General features: G+C 52.1%; 4 protein-coding genes across 6 annotated transcripts; 2 read left to right on the plus strand and 2 right to left on the minus strand.

Annotated features, from left to right (window-relative positions):
- Positions 1 to 287: 287 nt before the first annotated feature.
- Positions 288 to 8,581, plus strand: TAF6 (TAF6 RNA polymerase II, TATA box binding protein (TBP)-associated factor, 80kDa). 2 transcript variants are annotated; one of them, XM_012638976.1, is made up of 15 exons: positions 288 to 796; positions 3,823 to 4,035; positions 4,139 to 4,225; positions 4,359 to 4,512; positions 4,708 to 4,764; positions 4,867 to 4,986; positions 5,213 to 5,358; positions 5,466 to 5,543; positions 5,632 to 5,733; positions 5,840 to 6,022; positions 6,309 to 6,383; positions 6,509 to 6,634; positions 7,123 to 7,296; positions 7,550 to 7,747; positions 8,047 to 8,581. In XM_012638976.1, exons 2-15 carry the CDS (start codon positions 3,880 to 3,882, stop codon positions 8,425 to 8,427), a joined length of 2,037 nt encoding a protein of 678 aa, XP_012494430.1. In that variant the 5' UTR covers positions 288 to 796; positions 3,823 to 3,879; the 3' UTR covers positions 8,428 to 8,581. The 2 variants fall into 2 exon arrangements, with proteins under 2 accessions (XP_012494430.1, XP_012494431.1); XM_012638977.1 differs by having other exon boundaries at positions 304 to 352.
- On the minus strand, positions 8,475 to 12,454 carry AP4M1 (adaptor-related protein complex 4, mu 1 subunit). Its single transcript, XM_012638978.1, has 15 exons — positions 12,199 to 12,454; positions 12,024 to 12,112; positions 11,576 to 11,682; positions 11,394 to 11,490; positions 11,157 to 11,267; positions 10,994 to 11,074; positions 10,706 to 10,768; positions 10,540 to 10,606; positions 10,381 to 10,434; positions 10,158 to 10,264; positions 9,963 to 10,057; positions 9,663 to 9,707; positions 9,383 to 9,433; positions 9,141 to 9,252; positions 8,475 to 9,000 (listed from the first exon to the last, which is right to left on the minus strand). Exons 1-15 carry the CDS (start codon positions 12,254 to 12,256, stop codon positions 8,776 to 8,778), a joined length of 1,362 nt encoding a protein of 453 aa, XP_012494432.1. The 5' UTR covers positions 12,257 to 12,454; the 3' UTR covers positions 8,475 to 8,775.
- Positions 12,052 to 19,989, plus strand: MCM7 (minichromosome maintenance complex component 7). 2 transcript variants are annotated; one of them, XM_012638974.1, is made up of 15 exons: positions 12,052 to 12,716; positions 13,907 to 13,986; positions 14,321 to 14,485; positions 14,644 to 14,768; positions 14,846 to 15,026; positions 15,290 to 15,427; positions 15,751 to 15,900; positions 16,107 to 16,221; positions 16,307 to 16,438; positions 16,677 to 16,760; positions 17,040 to 17,433; positions 17,691 to 17,774; positions 18,407 to 18,575; positions 19,349 to 19,458; positions 19,644 to 19,989. In XM_012638974.1, the coding sequence occupies exons 1-15, from the start codon at positions 12,686 to 12,688 to the stop codon at positions 19,843 to 19,845; spliced, it is 2,160 nt and encodes a 719-aa protein (XP_012494428.1). In that variant the 5' UTR covers positions 12,052 to 12,685; the 3' UTR covers positions 19,846 to 19,989. The 2 variants fall into 2 exon arrangements, with proteins under 2 accessions (XP_012494428.1, XP_012494429.1); XM_012638975.1 differs by lacking the exon at positions 12,052 to 12,716 and adding an exon at positions 13,475 to 13,637.
- Positions 19,990 to 20,979: 990 nt separating this feature from the next.
- Positions 20,980 to 23,752, minus strand: COPS6 (COP9 signalosome subunit 6). The gene is made up of 10 exons (XM_012638980.1): positions 23,642 to 23,752; positions 23,293 to 23,418; positions 22,949 to 23,080; positions 22,519 to 22,607; positions 22,354 to 22,416; positions 21,959 to 22,006; positions 21,756 to 21,870; positions 21,578 to 21,670; positions 21,381 to 21,481; positions 20,980 to 21,247 (listed from the first exon to the last, which is right to left on the minus strand). The coding sequence occupies exons 1-10, from the start codon at positions 23,721 to 23,723 to the stop codon at positions 21,107 to 21,109; spliced, it is 990 nt and encodes a 329-aa protein (XP_012494434.1). The 5' UTR covers positions 23,724 to 23,752; the 3' UTR covers positions 20,980 to 21,106.
- Between the last annotated feature and the right edge of the window lie 3,363 nt (positions 23,753 to 27,115).

A 27,115-nucleotide genomic window follows, 5' to 3' on the forward strand; every position in this document is an offset into this window, starting at 1 on the left:
AAAAAAAAAATCTAGCCTGGTACTGCCTGCACATGCGCAGAACCAGCTCGAAAGTGGGTGGGGCCTTATTGCTCTGGGCGGGGACGCCTGTGTTTTGTGGCGCCTCCTGAAGGTCCTGGCCGGGGGATAGTGAAGGATAAATTGAAGTAATTAGAACAAGAGGGCATGTTACTCATACGTAGATATATAAACAAAGTTTAGTTTACATATAATTTCAGGCCGTGAACCTATAGGACTTATTTTGGCACGGGGAAGGGGCAACGATGGCTCTTCGTCTCTGCCAGGACCTGCTTCCAGGAGGGGGCGGGGCCAAGATGGCGCCGAGCGCCGGGTGAGCGGCTGCTTGGCTTCTGTGAGAGACTTTTCCTGTCCCGGGCGGTCGGCTGGCGGGGGCGGGTCTGAGTGGTACCGGGAGGAAACCTTTTGAAGGGCCCGTGTGGGGACTGGAAAGAGGACGGTTGGTTGTGTGTCCGTGCTTGTGGGGACTCAGTGTGTGTGTTTGCATTGGAGGGATGTTCGGGGAAATGGAGTGGGCTCTCTGAGCCTCCTTTAACGCTGCCTGGGAATCTTCGACCTGCTTCTCTGCTGGGGAAACTACTGCACAGGTCTTGTTCAAGTTAACTCTCCTCTGGAAAGCCTCCCTGCCGACTCCACTTATCTGAGGAGCTCCTGAGACTGCAGCGTGTTTTATGAGACTTTACTGGCAGAGGGTACCGCAGGGTATTGAAGGATTAGTAGGAGTTCGACAGGGAATTGGGACACGACCGCTTCTTGTAAGCCCGGCGCCAGGCACAGAGTATGTGTTGAATAATTGGGTCCTCTATAGATAAGACTTACAAAAGTGGGGGAGGAGACCTGGGATGGTTTGAAAAGTACCAAATTCTCCTTCAGCCTCCATCTTCCCATCCCCCTCGGCACGCCCCTACTCTACCGGCTGCACTCAGTCCTGAACACTGTCGATGTTAATCTTCCTAATACCCAGCTCCAAGCCTGCCACTCTGCTTTTGACCACAATGTAGACTCCAAGCTTGGGCCTATATCTTAGTAATCTTAATAATAGTGATACCAAGTATTTATTGAGCGCCTGCATCCCTAAGCCTTAACAATTCATTCATTTATTCAACAAATATTTACAGTGTCAGAGGCCCAATCTGGACTCCCAGAATACATCAATGAACATAACAAATATTCCTGGCCAGATGGTGGGTGGTGGGGGTTAATAATAAGAGATGATACAAAGTATGAGAAGATGTTAAATGGTATACAAAAGAAAAAGTAGAGCAGAATGAGGGCAGAGTGCAGAATTAAATAAGGTGGTCAGGGTAGGTGGCCAAGCAGACATCTAGGAAGAGCCTTCCAGGCCGAGGGAACAGAACAAAGGCTATAAAGCAAGAGCATGCCTAGCAGGCTTAAAGAACAGCCAGTAGAATGATGTGGCTGGATCAAGGTAGAAGAAGGAAGGGAAAGGAGATCAGAGTTGTAATGGGGAGAAGGCAAACTTTGAAGGACCTTGTAGGTCATCGTAAGGATTTTGGATTTTACTCTATGGCCAATGGAGAGCCATTACAGGGTTTTGAACAGAGAACTGACAATCTGATTTACATTTTGATAGAATCACTTGGGCTGCTATGTTAGGAATAGTTGTAGAGAGGCAAGGGTGGAAGCAGGGAGACCTTGTCAGGAGGCTGTTGAAGTTACCCAGGCAATAGATCATGGTGATCTGGGCCAAGCAGTGTGAGCGGAGGAGTCAGGGTCAATTACCTGGCAGTTTTGATGAGAGGGCTCAGATGGAGTGAGTGTCTGGGTGGATGACATTGCTATGAAGATAAGGAGAGCTGAGGCTGGAGCAGGTGGGTGGGGGAAATCAGGAGTTCAGTTTTAGTGAGGATTTTGAGTAGATAGTTTTATATTCACATCTGTATAGTTAGGAAGAATGCTCTGGGCTGGAGATATAAATCTAACCGCCTATAAGCAATAGTTAAAGGTGTGAGAGTGGTTGAGGTCACCAAGGGAGTAAGTGTAGCTGGAGAAGATAACCAAGGACTGAGCCCAGGACACTCCAACGTTAAGCAGATGGGGAGAAGAAGAACCAGTTAAGGAAACTGAGAGGGAGTGTCCAGTGAGGCAGGAGAAAACCAGGAGAAGGCAGTATGGCAGTCGAGTAGAGAAAGTGTTTTCAGAGAAGGAAGTGGTCAACTGCTATATACTGCTGAGAGGTCAAGTAAGATGAGTGGACCTTGGATTTAGCAATGTAGAGTCAGTGGTGATCTTGACAAGTGGTTTCAGGGACCTACTGGGGACAAAAACCTCACTGGAATAGGTTTAAGAGAGAAGAGGAGAGGCATTAGAAACAGAGTTAAGACAATGCTTCAAGGAATTTTGTTGCAAGGAAGAGCAAAAAATTGTATATATCTTGTGGAGAAATTGGAATCAAGAAAAATTCTTTAAACAATTTTTAATTGTGATGAAATACACATACAATTTACTATTCTAGCCATTTTTAAATACAGTTCAGTAATGTTAAGTACATTCATATTTCGTCTGTCTCCAGATCTCTTTTCGTCTTGCAAAACTGAAAATCTACCTATTAAACAATTCTCATTCTCCCCCCCCCACCCTCTGGCAGCCACCATTCTACTTCCTGTCTATGATTTTGCCTGAGAACTTCTTGTAAATGGAATCATACAGTGTTTGTCCTTTTGCAACTGGCTTATTTCCTTTAGAATAATGTCTTTAAGATTCATCCAGGCAGTAGCATGTATCAAAATTCCCTTTATAAGTCTGAATAATCTATCATTTATATATACCCATTTGTTTTAAAGATAGGAGAAATAACTGCATTTTGTAGGCTGATGAAAATGATCTCGTAGATTAAGAAATTGATGATGATGCAGGGAGATGGGAGAAGTGCTGGAGTGAAGCTTGAGTTGGGCGGAGCATGGACAGTTCCTCCAAGGTCACAGGTGGCAAGGCAGAGTATATGGTGTATATGGAGTCTGTGGAGGACCTTTTCTGATCGCTGAGCATGAGGAAGGAGGAAAGGCAAACAGGACAATGGGAGACGGACTGTGCTGGAGAAATACAGGGTGACTGGCAGCAATAAAGGCCCCTTTGAAGTACATGGCCATGAATTTAAATTGAGAACTGGTCCGCATGGCTGTATGTTTTTCTCATCACATTCTGTTGTACAGGTCTGTAGGCTCAGAGTGGGAGAGCTGTATTTTTGACAAGCATGAATAATGATGAGGGGCAAGAGAGATGTAGGTAATGTGCGTAACAACCTTAGAGGAAAAAGCATTATCTACGTTTTACAGAGAAGAAAACCAAATGGGTGGGGAACCTACGGCCTTCTATTTCAAGCTTGTTCCTTTTTAAGCACCAAAGGAGCAAGAAAAGCTTCATCTTTTTCTGCTGCGCCTCCATTAATAAAAAGATTTGTTCTATAAAATTTGGATTCAGTCAAAGGCTGCATATAAGGACCTAGAAGGCCACAGGTAATTTGCCCAAGTAACACAGGTAGGTAGTTGTAGAGCTGGGATTTAAATTCAGGTCTGTGTTCCTTCTACTATACCTCACTTGTACAGTGTTTGGCCTAGAATAAGTGCTCAATAAATCACAGTGAATTGGATCAAATTTCTGTCTTTTTCTGTTATAACTCAGGACTGACTTACATGGGGATGGACAGAGGATGCCCCCACATTACTTCCCTCCTTCCATCTCCATTGTCCTCCCTCTGTTGTGGCCTCTCTCAAGTAGATGGTCCCTCTTCTTTGGGTCTCATGTTTCTTTTTATTTCTTCTGCCTGCCTCATCCTCCTCCCAGGGTCTCTGTCTCTCCACCCTGGGGCATCATCCTTCTGGGGAGAAGAGAGACTCCAGAATGGCTGAAGAGAAGAAGCTGAAGCTCAGCAATACTGTGCTGCCTTCGGAGTCAATGAAGGTGGTGGCTGAGTCCATGGGCATCGCCCAGATTCAGGAGGAGACCTGCCAGCTGCTGACAGATGAAGTCAGCTACCGCATCAAGGAGATCGCACAGGTGACCTGGCCCTTCTGCCCAGCCCTGCATTATTCAGAATGTTGCCTGGGCCCCCTTTGTCAGGGTCTTGGGCTGACGTCTGTTCTCCCACCCCCTCCCCCAGGATGCCTTGAAGTTCATGCACATGGGGAAGCGGCAGAAGCTCACCACCAGTGACATTGACTATGCACTGAAGCTAAAGAATGTCGAGGTGACTGGGAAAGACAGGAAGGGGCTGGAGGACTGATCTGGAAGCGGGGTGGTGAGATGCCATCCTCCCAGATGCTGCATGTGCTTCCAACCAGGCTCCCTTCTCACCCCAGTGTCTCTCTCTCCTGATACAGCCACTCTATGGCTTCCACGCTCAGGAGTTCATTCCTTTCCGTTTCGCCTCTGGTGGGGGACGGGAGCTTTACTTTTATGAAGAGAAGGAGGTTGATCTGAGCGACATCATCAATACCCCTCTGCCCCGGGTTCCCCTGGATGTCTGCCTCAAAGGTTGGGGGAAAGGAGAGCAGGGTGGCAGGGAGGAGGGAAAGGAGTGATGCATGTGGGTGTGAGGAAAACCTCAGTGTGAAATCCCTGGTGAGTTGCAAGAAAGGGAGCAGGAATGAAAACACACCTTCCTTAGCGTGGAGTGACTCCCTGGTGTCCATGTTCAGCGATTTAACTTGACACCTTCCTTCCTCACAGCTCACTGGCTGAGCATCGAAGGCTGCCAGCCAGCTATCCCTGAGAATCCACCCCCAGGTAATCTTCTCCATGCCTACCCACTTCTTTCTCTCCTTCCTCCTTCCTTTACATTTCCTGCCGCTCTTGTCACTCCTCCCACTGTGACTGCTTTCCCATCAGCTCCCAAAGAGCAGCAGAAGGCCGAGGCCACAGAACCCCTAAAGTCAGCCAAGCCAGGCCAGGAGGAAGATGGACCCCTGAAAGGCAAAGGTCAAGGTGCCACCCCAGCTGATGGCAAAGGTCAGTACATCTAGGCCAGGCCTCTCCTGACTCACCCCAGAGCCAGATGGTCATTTATAAAGTGGATGAGTTCAGAGCCAGAGCATCCCAGAAAGGATCTGGCAGGCTAAGAGGAAGCCAGGTGTCCTGGGTGGGGGCTGGGGAAGGAATGGAGGGTTAAGGTTTGACTGGTCCTGAGGCTTCTTCTGGAGCTTTTTCTTCAAACCCACCTCCCCAATTCATGCAGGGAAAGAGAAGAAGGCGCCACCCTTGCTGGAGGGGGCCCCTTTGCGACTGAAGCCCCGAAGCATCCACGAGCTGTCTGTGGAGCAGCAGCTGTACTACAAAGAAATCACTGAGGCCTGTGTGGGGTCCTGTGAGGCCAAGAGAGCAGTGAGGCCCCCCGCCTGCCCTTACCCTGAGATTCCTCCCCTCGGAGGCCCCAAGAATTCCTCCCCAGGATATCTGCCCCCACCTCACGGGCTGCCCTCCTCCCACAGGAAGCTCTGCAGAGCATTGCTACCGACCCGGGTCTCTACCAGATGCTGCCACGATTCAGTACCTTCATCTCAGAGGGGGTGAGAAGATGAGGTTCCAGGGGCACAGGGGCAGCAGGGACAGCTCATCCGAGGGATGTCTCTGCCCTATCACTTCTCCTTTCCTTAGGTCCGTGTGAATGTGGTTCAAAACAACCTGGCCCTGCTCATCTACCTGATGCGCATGGTGAAGGCGCTGATGGACAACCCTACACTGTATCTAGAAAAATACGTGAGTGGTTCTGCCTACCCTCCTCTCTTGCTGGAGTCCAGGGACCCTGCTGCCACCAACAGGAAGCTGTTTGTCACAATCAGCTGACCTGTCATTTCTCCCTTAGGTGCATGAGCTGATTCCAGCTGTGATGACCTGCATTGTGAGCAGACAGCTATGCCTGAGACCAGATGTGGACAATCACTGGGCACTTCGAGACTTTGCTGCCCGCCTAGTGGCCCAGATCTGCAAGCATTTCAGCACCACCACTAACAACATCCAGTCCCGGATCACCAAGACCTTCACCAAGGTAAGCCAGGAGAATCTACCAGGTATCATTTGTTTCTCCACCACCCCTGGGTTGTTCCCAGGATCAGAGCATCACCTACAGCAATGGCGGGACACTTGTGGCTGGGGGAGATGATATGGGAATGGGGCAGAGGAAAGGGGGACTGGGAGTGGGGAGTCTGCGGGCCTTGAGTCTTGTCTGTAATGTCTTGTGATTTGCAAGGAAAGTGTCTTTATGAAAGACTTGGGTTCTTAACAATTAGCCTTTCAGACCTCTTCATCTGGGTTTATCTTCCTTTCCCTTACAGAGCTGGGTGGACGAGAAGACTCCCTGGACGACTCGTTACGGCTCCATTGCAGGCCTGGCAGAGCTGGGACATGATGTTAGGCCCCAGGGGAAAGAAACTGGGGAGGGGAGGTGGTCATGAGGTTACAGAAGGCGACACCTCCCCACCCAAGAGACCCCTGGTGAGCTCTTGGCTTGGCTTCTTCCCTTCCTTTCCAACAGGTAATTAAGACTCTGATCCTGCCACGGCTGCAGCAGGAAGGGGAGCGCATCCGCAGCGTCCTGGATGGCCCCGTGCTGAGCAATATTGACCGGATAGGAGCAGACCACGTGCAGAGCCTCCTCCTGGTGACCAAAGCCCCCGCCCCTGCCCTCCTCCTTCCAACGACCCCTCCCCCTACACACACAGGTGGTATTTAGCATGCATACGGCCTATTTTATTCACTCGCTCCATCTTTGTATTCAGAGCATACCTCAGAGTCTAACCTATTTTGCAGATGCAAAGACTGAGGCACAAATAGGCTAAGTAAGAAATGAGGGGTCATGACTCCTAGACCGCACTGCCCCGCTGCCTCTGCATCATTATATGGCCCACTTTGAAAGGCAAATGCTCTCTGGACCAACGATCCCATAGATATCACCCGTGTATTTGGCAAGTTCTCTATAGCAGTTGGTGCCCATGTTTTCTCATGAAGAAAAACCGCAGTATCTCTTACACACACTAATAGCCCAGCGTAGTCTGGCCTCCATCAGTGTCACCTTTTCACCCCTTCCCCACGGCTCTTCTGAGTACCAGGCCTCCCTCCACCTGGTTTTTCTTTGCCTTCTCTCTGCAGAAGCACTGTGCCCCTGTTCTGGCAAAGCTGCGCCCACCGCCTGACAATCAGGATGCCTATCGGGCAGAATTTGGGTCCCTCGGGCCCCTCCTCTGCTCCCATGTGGTCAAGGCCCGGGCCCAGGCCGCTCTGCAGGCTCAGCAGGTCAACAGGACCACTTTGACCATCACGCAGGTCAGTGGCCGAGTAGGGAGGAGGGCTAAGATGAAGGGAAGGAGCACCTGGGGGTGGGACAAGGCTGTGGTGTCCACCGGGACAGGCACTCACAGACACACGCACATGCAGGCCCGGCGTCAGCGGTCTTGGCGTCTCAGCCCCTTATTGTTGATGCTGCACTGAGGAAGAGCAAGGGGAGTCCGGGCCTCTCCCTTCAGGTTCTTCTTTTTCTTAGATGTTGACGTTTTCCTCTTGCCTCTTCTCCCTGCAGCCCCGGCCCACACTGACCCTCTCGCAGGCCCCTCAGCCTAGCCCTCGGACCCCTGGCTTGCTGAAGGTCCCTGGCTCCATCGCACTGCCTGTCCAGACACTGGTGTCTGCGCGAGCTACTGCCCCGCCTCAGCCCTCCCCTCCTCCAACCAAGTTTATTGTAATGTCATCATCCTCCAGCGCCTCATCCACCCAACAGGTGCGTGGGTGAGAGATGGTGAGGAGCACCCCGAGGGGCCCGGTCACCTCAGAGCACCCTGGGGAGGCTCCCGAGTAGCACCAGTCCATTCCGGCCCAAAGTCAGGAGATGGGACAGGCACGTGCCAGGGTCCTGCAGGGCTGTAGCTGCCCAGCCTGGGCAAGGCCTTGAGCTGCAGTAGCCTACAGAGACCCAAGGACAGGAACAGATTATCTGGGGGGAAGCAAGTGCTCCTACCTCCAGGTTTCTGGGGCATGGGGGACACAAGGTGATGGGCACTGCCTTTCTTTTCTGCCCAGGTCCTGTCCCTCAGCACCTCAGCCCCCGGCTCAGGCTCCACCACCACCTCTCCCGTCACCACCACAGTCCCCAGCGTGCAGCCTATCGTCAAGCTGGTCTCCACGGCCACCACCGCACCCCCCAGCACTGCTCCCTCTGGTCCCGGCAGCGTCCAGAAATACATCGTGGTCTCACTACCCCCTACAGGGGAGGGCAAAGGAGGTCCCACCTCCCACCCTTCTCCAGCTCCTCCCCCGTCGTCATCCCCCTCCCCGCTCGGGGGCAGTGCCCTCTGTGGGGGGAAACAGGAAGCTGGGGACAGTCCCCCTCCAGCTCCAGGGACTCCAAAGGCTAACGGCTCCCAGCCCCCCAGCTCTGGCTCCCCTCAGCCTGCTCCGTGATGCCCCACCTCCAGCCCCCGGATTCCCCCCAACACACACGCACGCACGCACACTCGTGGGGTGGAAGGAAATAGTAGGCTGCTTCCTCCACATCATTTTTTTAGATGTTGTACAGCCAGTTCCTCAGAATAAAAGCTTGGTTTATAAGTTCTGATCCACCTCAGTCCTTCCTGCATTGGATACCACGAAGGGGTGGGTCCGTCGAGCCCCCCTGCTCTCTCAGAACTCAGACTCAGGACTCTTCCTGCCTCGACCCAGTGCCATAGGCTAGGAGGCCAGAAAAGATCGTCATTTTCCCATTTAACAAATCGCTGCCTTGGCATCCTTGGCATCCTCGTATGGCGAGTCTCAGATCCGAATTACGTAGGCATCACTGTGGCTTAGGTGTCGCACCCACTTGTGGGGGTTGGCGTTGCCGCAGGGTCTGAAGGTGAGCCTGAGAAAGCGAACCTGGAGCCCGGAGCATGTGTGCCGAGGAAGTTCAAAGGAGAGGCTGGCAGGGCCCAGCCCCAGAGGAGGGGCTGAAGTGGAGGGCCCATGGCTGGGAGGCCCTGGGGGGCCTGGGACATCCATCTGTGAGGAGCAGAGGTAAGGGAGAGGACAGAAGGCAGTAGGCTGACCACACTGGGGAACAAGGCAGCAACTGCTTGGGGAGGGCAGGGCGAGGGGCTGCAAGTCAGAGGAGAGGGGGCTAGAGGGTCGACAGCGGATACCTGGAAGAGGCCTGACAGTTGAGAGCCTCCTTGCACCCGGGGCAGGTCCCAGCGAAGGGCTCCCTCTCCCAGCTCTGCCTTCTGCTCTGGGCTGCTCAGCTCCTGGGACAGGCTGGAGTTTGGAGAGGAAGGTGCTGGGGCTCGGTCGTGCCTTCCTTGGGCCAGGCCAGTTGTACTCAGCTCATCCTCTCTGCCCCGTGCTGTGCTCCCCGAGGAAGCTCCCCTGGAGCACACACACTAACCTGACCACTCCTCGAGGCAGGGGAAGGTGCAGCCTGACATTGAGAGCTTGGCTGCAGAGAAGAAAGGAGCAAAGTCAGCCCCAGAAAGGCACAGTCCCTTGTCCCCATTCCTCTCAAATGTCACAACGGGAGCTCAGCACAAATATCCCCTGCTTCCTAAACATTAGAGCCTCTAACCAAACTGGATTCTGAGGATGGGGCTGCATCTGAAGGAAGCAGCAGCAGGTCTGTCTCCTGCCCTACACAGATGAACTAGGCCTGGCCGATCCCTAACTCTTACCTCTTTGGGGGCAGGTCACATCGCAACTTCAGATAAACCTGAAGCCTGGATGAGAGAGTAAAATACCATTACTTAGGCTACATCCTACTGGCATCTTACCATTCCCCACCCAGGGCCTCCATGCAGGGCTGTGTAGGTTGTACCCCAAGAAGAAGGGCTGAGATCCAGCTTAACTCCACTAGGCAAGCCTTTTTCCAATCTGCACCCTATTACTAGCACTCTCTGTGTAGTAAGTCTTGGGAATATATACATCTTGGCTTGGGTTCCAAGGTAGCTCTGGAACACAGGAAATGGTCTCACCGGCCTGAGCCTCGGTCCCACTGCACAGAGGGAAAGAGCCGGAAGGGAAGCGGGGAGGCGAGGTCATCAGAAAGTTGGTACCGCATCACGGTCAGCTGAGGCCAGAGAGGAGCAAGGTCAGTTTGGTCTCCCCACACCTGCACTGCCTCCCTTCCCCATGGTGGACAGAATACGCTAGGCCACCCTGAGCCTCACCTCGCCCTGAGCCGGCTGCAAGCGGAGGATTCGATGAGACTCAAACTCATCCAGGTGCACGGAGCTGTGGAATGAGACCTCATCAACCCGAATTCCTGGCCCATAACCTGGAAAGAGAGAAGGGCTCTTCTCCTGACCCATATCTCAGGAAAAAAGAACAGAAAAAAGAGAGACAATCTGTCTCTACCTTCTCTCCATGAACTCTAAAGACCCACATTCTCACCTCTCAGTTCTGACTTCCCGACGCAGAATTCTTCTGTCAAGCCAATGCGAATCTCTACCAGAGGAAAGAACATCAGGAAAGGTCAGCAAACACCACCACACGTGACACCAAGCAGCCTGTCCCAAACCCAGCCCTGGGCCCAGCCCATAGATTCCTCACCAGAGCCGCTGGGAAGGAAGCTCTTGAGCCGGATCTCTCCCTGCACATCCACCTTCAACAGTGAGCCCTGAGGGGGCAGCGAGGTCAGTGCCCAAGTCCTGACCCTCCTAACACATTTCCCAAATCCCATTTGTCCTCAGCTCCAGGGTTGGGAGCCCAAACTTACATTAGATGCTATCAGTACAGACAGTCTCTCGACCACATCCAAAAAAACTTCATTTTTTTGGCTCTGAGAGAAAGAGAGGGGATTTGGGTGGTTGGAGGCAGAATGGCTTGTGTTCTAAGATGGACAAGCAGAAGGGACAGGGAAGTCCATGCCAGAACCCTGGGGTGGGGACATGAAGTGAGGGAAAGGATGTCCATGTCTAGGGAAGGTAGAAAATATGCTGGGATCTTGGACTCTGGGGTCCCAGAAAAAAGCCAGAGGGTCTGACCCCATCCATCTCTCCCTCACCTGGTCAGTGCGACTGGACAGGACGGGGCGGCTGGCTGCACTGCTGGGGGCCACTTTGCTCTGCTGTGTCTCGGCTCCAAACTGTAAAGCACCCAAAGCAATCAATCCTCAGGTTTGACATTTCCGACTGACCCTCCTTCCCCCTCGTCCTCCTCCTACTGACCAAGCCAACACTGCTAAGATCAAAGAGGCTGAAGGGCTTGCTGACCACGGGTTCCGTCTGGATGAAGTTCCTGAGCATCTCCGTGGACGTGGTCTGTATATAGCCATAGTCCTAGTGATGAAGAAAGGACAGTATTCGGGTGGCCAGAGGGGTGACAGACGGTGTGAAAAAGGAGTAGACTTAGCCTCCCGGCCACAGTGGAAAAGCAGACAAGAGAAGACAATCTGTGGGTCTCACCAACACTTCATCCAGGAGTTCGTAGACCAAAGCCACGTTGCGGGAAATGGTCCCCTCACCCAGGGAGCCACAGTAGTCGCCCAGGAGAGTGGCCAACCTGAGTAAACATGGCCAAGTGTGCATATCCCCGTCTTCCTCCTCTCACACCCGCAGTCCCAGGCACCCAGGCCAGTTCTCCTCACCGGGAGAGCAGCTCCAGGAGGCTGAAGGGAGAAATGTTTTCTGAAGTCGTGGCTACCAAATAGAGACCGCTGTGTCTGATGTGAATGAAATGACGGTCATCGTGGTGCTGAGACACAGACGGGGAGAAAGGCGTTAAGAAAAGAGAGGGGTCGCGAGCTCGGATCCCAGTGCCCCTACTAGTCGTGGTTGCAGTGCGACTTTGGGTGACACCTGAACCCTCCCTGAGGCCCAGCTTCCCCCCAGCGTGTAATGGGGTTGATAATAGCACCCACCCCAGAGTTGTTGAGGGTTGAGACACGCATGGAGCGGTACCTGGTATGCTGTTAGCGCTCGATGGACTTTCGCTAGCTTAATTTGGAGCTAGGTGTCTCCCCAGCGCAAGCTTTCAAAGAACCAGTCCTGGGTGGGAGGAGGCGCCCCCCGCCAGCCCCCGCCCCCAGTAGTTACCATGACAACCGGGGACTCATCTCCTGGCAGTCCCGTCAGCTTCCGGTAGAAGAGCTCGGCCACATCCCGGCCGCCACTGTCTCCCCGGACTGGCGGGTAGAAGGACAGTTAAGGAGCCTGCGACAGGGGCTGGCTCCGGGCGCTACTCCCGCCCGGCCCCGCGGGTCAAGGATACAGTCTTTGTAGATGAGCGGGTCCCCCTTGGAGGACAGAATGAAGAACTGGGAAATCATGGCCGTTCTGGAGAGTAAACAAGAAGGCGGCGAAAGTTGGACCTGCCCCGCCCTGCGGCCCCGGAACAAAAGGACGCGCGTGGGCTGGCCCTTTAAGAGCGATCCTCCTCCGCCCGCGCCAGCACCGACCGCGGGAAACCCGGCGCCAGCCCCGCCTCGCCCGGCGATTCCCTCCCGACACCTCCACCGCCTCCCGTCACTCATCCCAGACTCGCCTGGTGATTGGCCGAGGCTGGGGCCTGCGGCGAATGGGGAGGGCGGAGAGCCGTCCTCTCCGATTGGCCCAAACGCAGTGGCGCTGGTCACGTGGGGGCCGACGTTTCGCGCCAATTTCGGTTGGTCCGCCACAGTCCAGCGCGCGGACGTTCTCCGCTTCCCCAGGAGCTAGACTCCTGAGCCCGCCAACTGCTGCTGCACGCCTCGGCAGCGATGGCACTTAAGGATTACGCGCTCGAGAAAGGTGAGGGTCTGCAAGCCTGAGAGGGGCGTTCTGCGCGGGAAGCCTCCGGGCTAACACCTGTGGATGTAAGCTGGGGTCTTAGGGGGCCGTGTCGGTGGGCCATGGGGCGCGCACGCCCAGAGGCAGGGTCGGGCGGCGGCGGAGCTGAGACAGACGGTCCATGGGAGGCGCACGGGGGGCGTCGGGGTCGAAGAGCTGGTAAACCTGCCCAGGAAAGGTGTTGTGGTCGTGAGAATGGGAATAACCCTGCTGGGGGGCTGCAGAAAGGAGGGTCGCACCCAGGAGAGACGCGCACCCTGTCTAAGGGCTTACGGCCTAGGATGGGGACCCTGGGACCTCTTCCCTCCGCGCTTTTGGGCATTCCCGAGTTCCCGCGTCCTCCCGAGTCGCGCCGAAGCCCCGGGGGCGGGCAGCCCAGGGCCGCTGAGCGCCAGGATTGGCCACTTCAGGCCGCCCTCAAAGCGGAAGTGGAGGCGGGCGGAAGTGGCGCGACGCGGTTGGAGGCAGTGTCGTGTGTAAACAGTGTCCTTCCGCGCGGTGGCCTCAGAGAGAGTTGCTGAGGGTGGGGGCGTGCCTGGAATTCGGGGGCTTAGCGCGAGGCCGAGAACGGCGGCAGTGGGGAGGGACGGAGAGGCCCTCAGCGTGCTGGCCAATGGCGGGGCGGGCTCCCGCCTTGGCGGAGGAATCCTGGGCTGTGAGGCGGCTGGAATCTGGGCCCATGTGCTTCTTTGTTTACTAAGAGCGGAAGCACTGGCGGTAGCGGGGGTGGGGTGGAGGACCGGCCTAGTGGCCGAGATCCCGGCGAGAGCAACGATTTAGGGAGAGCTGTACGGGTGGAGGGAAAGCTGAGAGTCTTGAGACCGGAGAGTGTTGTAGAGTGTGGGAGGCCACTGGGGAAGGGTACTAGGATTTTAAACTCAGGTAGAGACTGGAATTCCCCAGGGGGGAAGGTGTTGGGTAGTACTCTAACTGCCCGGGGCCCCTTACGCTTCCCTAGGTAAAAACGGATTTGTGAAAAGGAGTTTTGCCCACTTTGGGGACAATTTTGTAGGTTTATTTAAATATCCATGTAATAAGTATCTCATAGATTGTGTTTAAGTGAAAGTGGGTTTTTTATTTCTACCAGAGGGATTTGCAGTACAATATCTGAAAGAAAGGCTGTTTCTCATGGTTTTATACTTACATTATAGAAAAGGTTAAGAAGTTCTTACAAGAGTTTTACCAAGATGAAGAATTTGGAAAGAAGCAGTTCAAATATGGGAACCAGTTGGTAAGTGTAAGATTGGGTGAAGAGAACAGGGTGTGCTTAAGGAGTTATAAGAGGTGGTCTAGCTTGTTTCAGAAATTACATTTTGTTTGTAAGTGACAGTTTAGCACAGCACATGATATCCAGTAAGTGAATACGGTAGTATAGTATATTCATAAATGATTTAGAGTGCTTTTAGGGGTTTGGGGGCTGAGAAGTGAATATTGCTCTGTCTGATGCTGCTTTTTCTCCCCCTGTGGGTGTCTAGAGCCTGTCCTCTGAGTTCACAGTGATGTGTGAATTCTGGTGAACAAGGTTAACTTGGCTCTGAGGTGTTGCTGTCTCTTTCCCACCCCAGGTTCGGCTGGCTCATCGGGAACAGGTGGCACTGTACGTGGATCTGGATGACGTAGCTGAGGATGACCCTGAGTTGGTGGACTCGATCTGTGAGAATGCCAGGCGCTATGCAAGGCTCTTTGCTGATGCTGTACAAGAGCTGCTGCCTCAGTACAAGGAGAGGGAGGTAAATGGCTGGAGAACAGGGCAAGGGATTTAGGCTTCTGTCACGAAGCTGCTCAGATAGTGACGTTTTCTGAGCTGGCAGAAAGGAGGGATAGTGACTTCTGTCTGGCACTGTGCTCTCTTTTTCCTGTTCTGCCATTCATTTTTTCTTTTTTTTAGGCGGTGAATAAAGATGTCCTGGACGTTTACATTGAGCACCGGCTGATGATGGAGCAGCGGAGCAGGGACCCTGGGGCAATGCGAAGCCCCCAGAACCAATACCCTGCTGAGCTCATGCGCAGATTGTGAGTGGTCTCTCTGGGGAAGGATGTAGGCATTTGTTTTCTCCTGGACTTTGTTAATGACTATTTTCTTCCCTTAGCGAGTTGTATTTTCAAGGCCCAAGCAGCAACAAGCCTCGTGTCATCCGGGAAGTACGGGCTGACTCCGTAGGGAAATTGGTAACTGTACGTGGAATCGTTACTCGAGTCTCTGAAGTCAAACCCAGAATGGTGGTGGCCACTTACACTTGTGACCAGTGTGGAGCAGAGACCTACCAGCCGGTACGTGTGGAGCGAGGGACAGGAAAGCACTTGTGCTTGTTTTTTCTACTTTGCAAAAGATGCCTGCATGTTAGCTTTTCATTCTTTCTCTGGTATGTAGCGGTCTTTGTTCCTGTATTGTTTTTTTGATGTTTGTCATATTGACCCAGAATAGTTTAAGGGATTCTTGACATTTTGAAGATATTTGTCATGAAGAGGAAATGTGATTCAAGGGGCTCTTTTCCTTCTGATTTCTTTTGTTGCTTTCTTTCTCATATTCCTAGATCCAGTCTCCTACTTTCATGCCTCTGATCATGTGCCCAAGCCAGGAGTGCCAAACCAACCGCTCGGGAGGGCGGCTATATCTGCAGACACGTGGCTCCAAATTCATTAAATTCCAGGAGATGAAGATGCAAGAACATGTGAGTTTGGGATATGTGGTCCTGGGCAGGTGAAGCAGGGAGTCCACTAGAATCCTATAGTCACTTGTGGAGTGGCAGGAAGAAAGAACAAGAGAAGGGAAGACAGAGCTGAGGCAGAAAATCTCTCACCTAGAGCAGGAGGGAGGTTTACCTGGAATTTTCTGTTTGAGTTGGGAAGAGGTAAAGGAGGTCTCATCTCCCCTGCTCCCGTAGGCTGGTTTGAGGCTGGGCAGACTGAGAAGTCTTAGAGTGGGATGTTTAAGGAGGAAAGGTCAGGTCCTAACAGGCCTTATGTTCTCTCTCCTTGCCCTTCTCTCTCCTAGAGTGACCAAGTGCCCGTGGGAAACATCCCTCGCAGCATCACGGTGCTGGTAGAAGGAGAGAACACGAGGATTGCCCAGCCTGGAGACCACGTCAGCGTTACTGGTATCTTCTTGCCAGTCCTGCGCACTGGGTTCCGACAGGTGGTACAGGTGAGAAGGGGAGTTTGAAACAAGGAGGAGAGAGTCCCCCTTTCCCCTCGCCCACTCAATCTCCCTACCTCCCGCAGAGAAAACTAACACAGCAAAACATCAAACAGAACAAAGGGTTTTGTCAAATCATTAGTCAAATCATTAGGGAATCAGGTGGTGGGCAAGCTAAAGGATTTCATCCATATCCTGGCATTTTCTTGCCCAAGGGTTTACTCTCAGAAACTTACCTGGAAGCCCATCGGATTGTGAAGATGAATAAGAGTGATGATGATGAGTTTGGGGCTGGAGAGCTGAGCAAGGAGGAGCTGAGGCAGATTGCAGGTGAGGGGCCAGGGGGAAGGCTGGGAATTTGATTTTCATCTCAGCCCTTTTTCCAGAAAATACTCTAATCTTAACTTCTCTGCAGAGGAGGATTTCTATGAAAAGCTGGCAGCTTCTATCGCCCCAGAGATATATGGGCATGAAGATGTGAAGAAGGCACTGTTACTCCTGCTAGTGGGAGGTGTGGACCAGTCTCCTCGAGGCATGAAAATCAGGGGTAAGAAGAAAGAACGAGAGAGAAACATGGGGTGGGTTGAGTCGTTTGGAAGGAAAAAAGATGCTGTGGGCAAGTATCCCTATGGGTCAAAGAATGAAAGTGGATCTTGCCTTCATGGGCACGGGGAGAACTTAGGAGTAGCGGTATGGGAGGCGAGGCAGACCTCCAAGTGTTTTTTTTCTGTTGGACAAGTTGCTTTAGAGAATAGTTATTCAGGGGCTTCCTTCCCTTCCTCCAGGCAACATCAACATCTGCCTGATGGGGGACCCTGGTGTGGCCAAGTCTCAGCTCCTCTCTTATATCGATCGCCTGGCCCCTCGCAGTGAGTAATCATACCTTGGGTGGGATAGGACCACGGTGTTGTTTATTCAAAGGGTGGGGGTGGGAGGAGAGAGTAGTTCTTAGAGAGGGTTGGTGGTAAGGGAAGGGAGGTATTGCCAGCACCCTACAGATCTTTAGCCATCTTGGGAAAGGCTGAGAGGGCAGAGCAATTCAGTATGGGCCTCACCTCACTGGCCCTGTCTTTGCTTCCTTGCCCTATACTCCTTCCCTTCCTTATTCCTCTCTCCCTAAGTAAGTCTGCTTATTTCCTCTCTTCTAGGCCAATACACAACAGGACGTGGCTCCTCAGGAGTGGGGCTTACAGCAGCCGTGCTGAGGGACTCTGTGAGTGGAGAACTGACCTTAGAAGGCGGGGCCCTCGTGCTGGCTGACCAGGGCGTGTGCTGCATCGATGAGTTTGACAAGATGGCGGAGGCTGACCGCACAGCCATCCACGAGGTCATGGAGCAGCAGACTATCTCCATTGCCAAGGCGGGCATTCTCACCACACTGAATGCTCGCTGCTCCATCCTGGCTGCTGCCAACCCTGCCTATGGGCGCTATAACCCCCGCCGCAGCCTGGAGCAGAACATACAGCTTCCTGCTGCGCTGCTTTCCCGATTTGACCTCCTCTGGCTGATCCAGGACCGGCCTGACCGAGACAATGACCTACGGTGAATGAAGCTCAGCACCCAAAGAGACATGCCCTTCTAATGATCTGTAGGGAGGGAGGTGAAATCAGAAAGTCAGTCATGTTCTCTGCTGGCAGGAGCTGGTTCATGGTTAGGGAAATGGTAGATGGAGGCTGAAATGCTGATGAGGATTTCCCGGGAAAGTTTGTCCCTGCCACACTGTAAAAGTGAGGGATGTTTAGAGTTGGGGCATGGGGTGTGTAGCCCTAAAGAGTGTTCCTCCTTACCTCCCCTTTCAGGTTGGCCCAGCACATCACCTATGTGCACCAACACAGTCGGCAGCCACCCACCCAGTTTGAACCTTTGGACATGAAGCTCATGAGGTAGGAGAGCTGGGTGAGGATGGGTGCACTTTAGGCAAGTTGCCTGCATGTGGCAGTGTCTTGGGCCACAAGTGTCTCCTGAACAGCTTTCAGTCCTAGGGTGTGTTTTTTCACCACTCCCCCCCACCCACTACCACATGTCCTGGGCCTGAGAACAATAAATCAACGTGTCCCCTGTGCCTATGTGTATAAATAAATCAAGGTTTCCCCTCTGCCTGGCCAGATGAGAACAGTGTCCTCAGAACCTGCCTTCCTCACCACCATTCTGCCCTAGGGGTGAGGCAGGTAGAAACATTTTAGGCCAAGCTGGGTCCCGTTCCATGGATACTTAATACAAGTTTGAACATCCCTAATCCAAAATCCACAACTATTTGAGTGCCACCGTGACACTTCTGAATAGAAAATTCTACATCTGATCTTGTTACAGGTTCACAGTCACATGAAACTTGGTTTCCTGCACAAAATTACTAAAAAACTTACATAAGACTACCTTTAGGCTGTGTGTATAAGGTGTATATGAAACCCCAAAGAGTTTTGTTAAATGGGAAGCCTTTATGCAGAAAAAGACGCCTGTGCGTTCACTCAATTCCCCATCTCTTTTTCTGCTTTCCCACGAACCTTCTCTCCCACAGACGTTACATAGCTATGTGCCGTGAGAAGCAACCCACAGTGCCAGAGTCTCTGGCTGACTATATCACAGCAGCTTATGTGGAGATGAGGCGAGAGGCTTGGGCTAGTAAGGATGCCACCTATACTTCTGCCCGGACCCTGCTGGCCATTCTGCGGCTTTCAACTGCTCTGGTGAGTGACAGGTCCCTGTATTGCCAGAGGGCTGTCTATTTTTGCCCTTACTGAGCAACACGCCTTAATGCTCTCATTGCCTCTTCCCTCCCACTCCAGCCCTGCCGGGGCTAAAGTGCTGACAGTGCAGATAGTGGTCCTCTCCGTGCTACCGCACTGTGGGTACTTGCTGCTCCAGTAGGGCACGTGCAGCGTCCATGGAGGGAAAGGCCTTCTTCCTGCTTCTTAGACTCACTGAAGGGGTGGGTGGGATGAATTTCACTCCCTGTGTCCTAGATCCTGTGCTATAAACCTTCCTTCATTTCTATCCTCCCATCCTGGACCTTAGTCCCGGGGGCTCCAAAGTGCTGTTCGTGCAGGTAGTGTGATTACCTGACCTACTGCTGAGCTAGCACTTCCCGAGCCCCCGGGATACAACCTCTCTGCCAATCGCCTTCTTGGCTGAGCTCCCCAAGCTCCATCTGTCATGGTGGGGAGCCCAGTGGAGTTCAAAAGGGTCTGGTCTCCCTCACAGGACAGCTGAACACCGGGACTGGCCAGTGTTGAGAGGCGGAGACTTGGGCAATTGCTGGACGCTGCCCTGGGCATTGCACTTGTCTCGGTCTGACAGTGCCGGCCCAACACTGCGGATGTTGGGGGGAAGTGGGGAGCTCCACTCTGTTTCGTGAGCAGGCAACATGAGTTGCCCAGCCTTAAAGCTGGAACAAGGGGGTTCCCTGACTTGGTTCCATTGCTCTCCTCCTGTTCCCATCTCTCCCCTACCTTCCCCTTAGGCACGCCTGCGAATGGTGGACACTGTGGAGAAGGAAGATGTGAATGAAGCAATAAGGCTAATGGAGATGTCAAAAGACTCACTTTTAGGCGACAAGGGGCAAACAGCTAGGTGAGTGGTTTAATGAAGGATGAAGTTTGAGTCACCTTGATTTTCTTGAGCAGATCACTTGGCTTCTGCATCCACGTGTATACGAGGCCAGCCTCAGAATTCTAACACTGACTGCCATTGTTCTTTGTTGATACTGGTGTTCTTGTTTGTATCCCTGACCTTACACACTCATACTTCTCCTTCAGGACCCAGAGGCCAGCAGATGTGATATTTGCCACTGTCCGTGAATTGGTCTCAGGGGGCCGAAGTGTCCGATTTTCCGAGGCCGAGCAACGCTGCATATCTCGTGGCTTCACACCTGCCCAGTTCCAGGCGGCTCTTGATGAGTACGAGGAGTTAAACGTCTGGCAGGTCAATTCTTCCAAGACACGGATAACTTTTGTCTGATCCAACCCGCTTGAGACACTGGGTCGACCACTGTGTTCTGTGCTGCCCCTTCTAAGGGTTTAATGATGCCCCTTGAGGGAAGGAGGATTCTTTTTCCCATGCTGCACTTGTTGTTATTCTTGCTAATAAAGTATTTGTAGATTGCCATAGTATTGTGGGGTTTTTAGATTTCTGTCTTGTTCTTTTTTGTTTGTCCTATTTTATCCACTCAGTAAATTTACTGAGTGAAGTGTCTACCTCTACCTGCCAGGCACCAATACAGACACTGGGGTAAGACAAGGAATAACTATCTGCAGAGATGTTTGCACTGGTCTCCACTTTTTGAGCTCCTCCTATTTTTGCTCCCCTCCCCTACTTAGTCTCAAATACTTACTGTGATACTGACTCTGTGCCAGTTAGGCTCTGGGGCCACAGGGCCTCTCAGCCAAGCCAGTATTTCTCCTTTTCTATTTATTAATGCTTCTGTCAGACATCTCATTACTCACCACCTTAGTCCTCAAAGCCCACTCTGAAGCCCTGGTTAGAGGGTGATGAAAATAAGGGAACTGAAGGGTGGCATGTGGAAATGTGTTACCTGGCACAGGTAATCATATACAGCTCTCTCGACCTTTAGACCCTTCCTGGCCTCCTCTCCAAAGTATGGATGATACTGGTACCTCCATCTCACAGGGCTGAGGTGCCACACACAGCCCATCAGCGTAGTACACTCAGCAGTAATTCAGAAACCTCTCGCTCTTGGTAATTCATAGTGCCCACAGGACTGAGGCTTTGAACTGTCCGTAATAAAAATGTGTTTAATATCCTTCCTCCTCCCCTTTTTTGTGTGCAAAAAACTTTTAATGAAATTAGTAGTCATTTGTCAACGTTTATAGGGTCGGGCTATGTAAGATCACGTCAGAATGATATAGGGCAGAACAGAAATCTCGTAGGTGGGTGCAGGCAGCCTTTGACTCATGTAAAGACGGTCCACCTGACTGGCCATGGGGTCATTTCAAGTCACAGCGACTCCCACTCAATGGGGTGTCAAGAGCTAGTAATAAAAAGGGATTCTGCTTATGAGCAAGGCTGGAACACAGGACCTCAGTAAGATCCAAGCTGAGAAACCAGTGTGGTGCCTAACAGAGAGGACAAAGCCACTGGAAGGGGTGCTGAGGGACTGCTCCCCTTTTATTAATGACAGCGGTTTCTCTAAAGGGAGTGTACACCCCTCCCCTCTGGGACAGTTGCCTGACCCCTGTGCATCATCCCTTCAAGTACCCTCTCAGAAGAAGAGCCCCCGCATTCGCCTGCCGATGCCTTGTCGATCGTAGAGGACATTGAACTTGTTCACAAACTGGTTCATCGTATTGCACGTTTTGGTGATGGTGCCGAGGTAGGCCATGAGCCCCACATCATTGCATTGCTGGGAAAGAACAGAGAGAACCAGTTCCCCAGGGGATCCCTCACAGTATGCCCAGGGAACAACTGAGTCCCAGGTCCTACATGCAAAAATGACCACATAAACCCCAGCTCCCCATCCTGGACTTTACACTCACATCATAAAAATCAGTCTTGAACTTGTCTGTGCTGAGCACTGGGAGGCAGTGACACAGAGCATAGGCCTCCCGCAGGATCTCATGGTTAAAGGGGACTTCTCCTAAAGGTACAAAAAGCCTGCATTAATGTGGATGCTGTTACTTCCCAAGGAGGAAGAGGAAAAATGGTACGAGTGCCAGGGAGGCACCTGTCCTACCTGCTTCGGAGGCTTTGACGTACTCCAAGATGAGTTTGACACGGCTGTGCAGCATCTTGATGGCGCTGTGCTGTGCTATGAGGTGTTCAGCCACTGCAGGAGGACAGAAACAGGCAAAGGTTGAGAAGGCATGTGGCCACACCTTCCACCCCCACCTCCGCGAAATCCTCTCCATTACCAGTGGAGTTCTCTCCACTGCCTGTTGCTGTCATTCGGGCCACATGGTCTACACCAATGCGTTCGGCTTCTTCTGTGGCCAGAGTGTAGGTCAGCTCAGCAAATAGCATTGTGGCCTACAGAGCAAAGTATCCCACAGAGGGAGAGTCAAAAGCAGGAAATAGGCCAAGAGCAGGATCTGAGGGGTGAAGGGTAAGGTATTACCTCTCCATTGATTATATCAATGACGGACTCAAAAACGCTGACCGGAAGCTGTAAAGAAGAGATGAAAAACAGCCCTTATTAACAGCAAACACGCCAGAACCGATACTATGTACCAAAAATTGGGCTAGGCCCTTTCATACATTTTCTTTCATCTGATCTTCCCAACAACCTAGTGAAGTGGAGATTATCCCCATTTTATGTAGGAAAATACAGTTTAGAGGTTACATGACTAAACCAAAGTCACATAGCTGGTAAGTGGCAGAGTGGAGATTCAACTCCGGCATTCTCCAACAGAGAAGGGATGTCATACAGAGAAAAAAACAGCAGGGGTTGAGGGGAAAAGATAGGTATAGCGAAAGACAAGCATGATAAAGTGGGTGTGGGGTATTACTCACATCTGTGTGCTTGGTCATAGGGTTCAACTTAAGAAAGAGGGGGCTCTCGATGATCTCACACACCTGAAAGAGAGAGACAATGCACAAGAAAGTCAATGCCCCACTTTATTCTTCCCCTCGTCCTCTATTCTCTGCCCCAGCATGCACAGGCGTGAGGATATATACCTGCTTATGGACGTGGATGTCGGAGGGGTCAGGCGGCCCCCCTGTGGTATACCAACCCAGAAATTCCAGCTCCTTGAATACCTGTTTAACTGGAGAGGAAGGGGCCAGAGCACACAGTATTTCTTTAAACCATCCTTCCTTAAATTGGATCACCTGGTGTATTTTTACCAGTTTCTACCTCCCTCCTCAAATCCTGGCTCATAATTACTCCCTTCTATCCTGTCTTCTCTCATATTTTACTTTCTTTTGGGGGAATATCTGAACGTATTCTTTTTCTGAGATCTATTCAGCTACTCTCTCTTTACTTTTCCTCTTCCCTTCTCAGCCTCTTCTGCTGATGTCTTCTCCCCAACCCTCTCCATCTTCCCCGCCTGTGCTTTTTTTTTTTTTTAACTCCCACTTCTCTGCCCCACTTCTATTCCCCTCTTACACTGCTCCTCCTTGGTGTAATAATATTCCTTGTCAATGATAATCTTCTCTTCCACGGTGTGGGACAGCAGCTCAAAGGAGTTCATCACCTCGATATTTCGGCCCTCCTGCTTCCCGATCAGAGCCCCAATCACTGAGAGGAAGAACAACATGTACAAAGTGAGGGTAAGGAAATCCAAAACTTCTCCCTATCGCCTGAGGGTCTGAGGTCAGTGGGAACCAAGTACTGGGGAAACAGTGATTTGGGGGGAGGGTGAACTGGCACTAGTAAAAGAAGGGAAAAAGACCACTCTTTGCGGGAGGTGACCAAGGAGAAGAGACTAGAGAATTATGCCTAGCACTCACCTTGCATAGGCCGCCCCTCTTGGGAGCGCATGCGGATCCAGTGGTCCGAGATGTTGAGAATGACAAGGGGATGAAGAGCGACTGAAACACTCCCAGTCACTCCGGAGGCCATCACGCTGGGGACTACTAAGGGTGGAGGGAAAGGAGATAGGGTGAGATTCCGGGCCCCAAGTTCTTCCCTGGAAATGGGAGTGAGCGACAGCGGAGCCCGGGCCATACATCCCTCCCGCAAGTTATCCCAGGGAGAGATGTTGCTGTTGCGCCCTCTTCATTTCTCCCAGGAGTCCACGACGGCCTTAACGCACCCCTAAGGGGTGTCTTCAGAAGTCGCCCCTGCACTGCCCGTTACCTGCTGCATCCACCTCCATCCCGCTGCTCCCTCCAGTCCCGTTCGCCGCCGCGGCCGAAGCTGCTGCCGCTGCTGCCGCCATTTTCCCCGTGCCTGCCAGCCTCGGCCCCGCCCCCTTCCTTCCCGGCTTCCGTACGGCGAGAGGCGCATGCTCAGTGTCCTTATGGCGCCCACCGGGTTTGATGCTGCCGCTGCGGTCAGTTCTCGGGCTTGGGAAACTCCGAAGCCCTCCGGCCCTGGAACCCGGCGGATTTTCCTAAGCCCTACTCCCGCCTCTCGCCTGCGAGTGCCCTTGGACAAATACTTAACACCCGGCCCCAACTTGATCGTCTTCGTCAGTAAAATTGGGATAAGAACGCCAAATTCTTAAGGTTGCAGCAGAGTGAAGGAAATGTCCTGTTAGTGCCTCAGGATAAAATCCAAACTCCTGGCGGGGCGCGGTGGCTCATGCCTGTAATCCTAGCACTCTAGGAGGCCGAGGTGGGAGGATCGCTTGAGGTCAGGAGTTGGATATCAGCCTGTCCAAGAGCGAGATCCGGTCTCTACTAAAAATAGAAAAAACTAGCCGGGCATGGTGGCACACGCCTGTAGTCCTAGCTACAGTCCCAGCTACTTGGGAGGCTGAGGCAGGAAGATTGCTTGAGCCCAGGAGTTTGAGGTTGCAGTGAGCTATGATGACGCCACAGCACTCTAGCCCATGGTCTGAAATCAAGGTGTCTGCAGAGCCACACTCCCACTAGTGGAGTTCTTGCCTTTTCCAGCTTCTAGAGCCTCATTTGTTGCATTGCATGGCTGGAGGCCTCTCCCTCCATCTTCAAAGCCAGTATGTTAGCATCTTCAAAGCTCTCTTCTCCATCCCTCTGCTCCCCACTGTTTTCCCCTATAATAAAATCTCTCTCTGACTCCTCGTTATAGGGACATTTGAGATTACATAGTGCCCACTGGGATAACGCAGGATCTAGGTATCTTTGAGAGCCATTTTCAGCTGGCCAGGGCATTTGCAGGGCAGTTGGAGAGCAGTGTCCTGAATCAAGCGGTCGTTGTCTTTGTGATCTAGGACTGCATCAATCCAACAGTAGAATCGTGCTGGTGAGACCGGAATTAACTTTGAATCCCTAAGGTTGGACTTTTGGCTGGGTTGCACCCACAGGATCTGCCCACCAGGGTGGCCTGAAATAGCCATTAGGGGTGAATAAAAAATGAAGCATCATACCAAGGACTGGTCAAACAAAATCCTGAATTTTCAAAATAAGTCTATAGAGCTCCCAACCTTTCATCCTGATCATTATCCAAGAGGCAGCCAAGAGGAGATGAACTCTTTCGGGCGCCGGCCACATTCAGTGACCAGACTGCCTTACTGAGGTGTGGACCAGGAGGTGAGGGAGTTAGAACTGATTGTGGAGGAGGCTATTCCAGTGCTTGACAACCAGGTCCTACAGATAGCAGGGGGTGTGGAATGTCCACTGAATGCTCTGACTACTGACCCATTGTTGGGTGGCCTTTGCAACAAACGGCACACTAATGTCAAGCTGTAGAGGGTATGGGAAGCCTGAAACACGGCACGGTTTAGTTTCAAAGGCCACAATGATGCAGCCTGAATCAGCAGATCGGACTGGAACAGGGATGTGGTAACCTCTGTGTGGACAGAAGTGAGGCATCAAGAGTAACCCCTGGTGGAGCTCAAAGGTCCCATGAAGGCAATTTACCAGGAGTGAGAGGGAGCTTCTGGGTGGTGCAGGCTTGGTCTGCATCTTGGTGACAGTTTCATCAGAGATTGGGTCCCCACCATGGGTATTGACATGAGAGACCCTACTGTCAGAGGGTAGCTAAGATTTTTTTCCATAGTTCACAGCCCCAGGGGGTTTTTTTTTTTTTTTTTTTTGAGACAGAGTCTCGCTTTGTTGCCCTGGCTAGAGTGAGTGCCGTGGCGTCAGCCTAGCTCACAGCAACCTCAAACTCCTGGGCTCAAGCAATCCATCTGCCTCGGCCTCCCGAGTAGCTGGGACTACAGGTATGCGCCACCATACCCGGCTAATTTTTTCTCTCTATATATATTTTTAGTTGTCCAGATAATTTCTTTCTATTTTTTGGTAGAGACGGGGTCTCACTCTTGTTCAGGCTGGTCTAGAACTCCTGACCTTGAGCGATCCACCCGCCTCGGCCTCCCAGAGTGCTAGGATTACAGGCGTTAGCCACCGCGCCCGGCCCTCTTCCCATCTTTCTTAATCATCAGATTCCATTTGACTCCAGGGAGAGCTGCAAAACCTTCAGCAGCGGTGAATGCATCCAGCAGGTGGCGCTGTGGACTGAGAAATGGCCTGTCTCGGTTACACTGGGCCCCAGTCGAGTTTTGGGGAAAACTTGAGGAAATTAAGCTGTGATATACTCCTTTTCTCCTCTCCAGATTCTTTATTGTTTCTGCTGGACCACCTGGGAGGGAAAGGGGAGGCAGGTTGGGGAGTGATGTACGTGTTCCACTTTCACCCCCTCCATGTGGCGGTCCCTGAATGAGAGAGCCCCTAACACTTTATGGGACTGGAAAAGTGCAAGCAGATAGCCCATCAATTCTTACTACTCGTTCAGGTGTAGAAGCAACAAAAACAACGGTCCCCACACACAGGGTCACTGTCGCTTCACTTCTCCATTGCAAACCTTCTCCAAATCCCATCAGTTGAATCTGGGCACATTTTCCCCTATAGGAACAAAGACCAAGAAATCTAGCAGAGGCATGTCAAGGACTGTTAGCGACTGACAGGTGTCAGGAGACCGTGGTAATCCATACCCCCAGTCTCTGGCTGCAAGTGCAGAGTAGAGGGGGAGGCCAGCCTGCAAGGCATGCTGGGGTGGCACAGGGGCTACAGGACTTACGCTTTTTGACTTATTAGGGTATAGTTTGCACAGAAGTAACCTTTCCAAGCAGTCCACCTTAATTCAGGGCATCTTTTGCCCCACTATCATATCAACCCTGAAGCTTTGCCCAGTTTTAGCATAAGGGTGGGGGATTTTCAGGGCAGCAGGACTGACCACAGAATTTATTTAGATTTTTTTCTCCCTGATGAAGGGCCCAGGTGCTCTCCCAGTGCCCCTGTCCCATAAAAGAGCAAACCTGTGGCACCATTTGGGCAACTTGTTTCAATATCACCTCTCACTGCTCAGCCTCTAAACATTGACTCAACTCCTGTCCATTAACAATCCTTCCTTCTTTCCCACCCTCCACTTGGCTGAAGGCGTTTTCTACTGGATCCCAGGGTGTCTTCTCTTATCTCCAAGCCCGGGCCACATTGTCCTTCCTGTTTTAGAGAGCCATGTCTGTATCAGTATCCAATCCTTGTTGTCAAAGCTGTTTGCTCTGGGATTTGATTTTACTTTACTTACAAGTGAATAAGTTAGCTTGTTTCTGATTTGTGGTTATTGGCAGAAGACACAAGATTTCTGAATCAGACACAAAGAACTTTATTACTCACAGCCCAGCAA

Source organism: Propithecus coquereli, unplaced genomic scaffold (assembly GCF_000956105.1).
Source record: "Propithecus coquereli isolate 6110/MARCELLA unplaced genomic scaffold, Pcoq_1.0 Scaffold137, whole genome shotgun sequence".
In the NCBI taxonomy this organism is placed as follows: Eukaryota; Metazoa; Chordata; class Mammalia; order Primates; family Indriidae; genus Propithecus; species Propithecus coquereli.

Excerpts from the sequence above, each read along its gene's own strand:
- TAF6 (XM_012638976.1), top strand. The coding sequence starts at position 3,880 with ATGGCTGAAGAGAAGAAGCTGAAGCTCAGCAATACTGTGCTGCCTTCG. Across the intron at positions 4,513-4,707 it reads CCTGGATGTCTGCCTCAAAG|CTCACTGGCTGAGCATCGAA; the intron begins GTTGGGGGAAAG and ends CCTTCCTCACAG. Across the intron at positions 7,748-8,046 it reads GCGCCTCATCCACCCAACAG|GTCCTGTCCCTCAGCACCTC; the intron begins GTGCGTGGGTGA and ends TTTTCTGCCCAG.
- AP4M1 (XM_012638978.1), bottom strand. The coding sequence starts at position 12,256 with ATGATTTCCCAGTTCTTCATTCTGTCCTCCAAGGGGGACCCGCTCATC. Across the intron at positions 11,491-11,575 it reads CTCCTGGAGCTGCTCTCCCG|GTTGGCCACTCTCCTGGGCG; the intron begins GTGAGGAGAACT and ends ATGTTTACTCAG. Across the intron at positions 11,268-11,393 it reads AACTCCTGGATGAAGTGTTG|GACTATGGCTATATACAGAC; the intron begins GTGAGACCCACA and ends CTTCATCACTAG.
- MCM7 (XM_012638974.1), top strand. The coding sequence starts at position 12,686 with ATGGCACTTAAGGATTACGCGCTCGAGAAAG. Across the intron at positions 14,769-14,845 it reads GCTGAGCTCATGCGCAGATT|CGAGTTGTATTTTCAAGGCC; the intron begins GTGAGTGGTCTC and ends TTCTTCCCTTAG. Across the intron at positions 16,439-16,676 it reads TCGAGGCATGAAAATCAGGG|GCAACATCAACATCTGCCTG; the intron begins GTAAGAAGAAAG and ends CCCTTCCTCCAG.
- COPS6 (XM_012638980.1), bottom strand. The coding sequence starts at position 23,723 with ATGGCGGCAGCAGCGGCAGCAGCTTCGGCCGCGGCGGCGAACGGGACT. Across the intron at positions 21,671-21,755 it reads CAGTGGAGAGAACTCCACTG|TGGCTGAACACCTCATAGCA; the intron begins GTAATGGAGAGG and ends GTCCTCCTGCAG. Across the intron at positions 21,482-21,577 it reads CGTCAAAGCCTCCGAAGCAG|GAGAAGTCCCCTTTAACCAT; the intron begins GTAGGACAGGTG and ends TTGTACCTTTAG.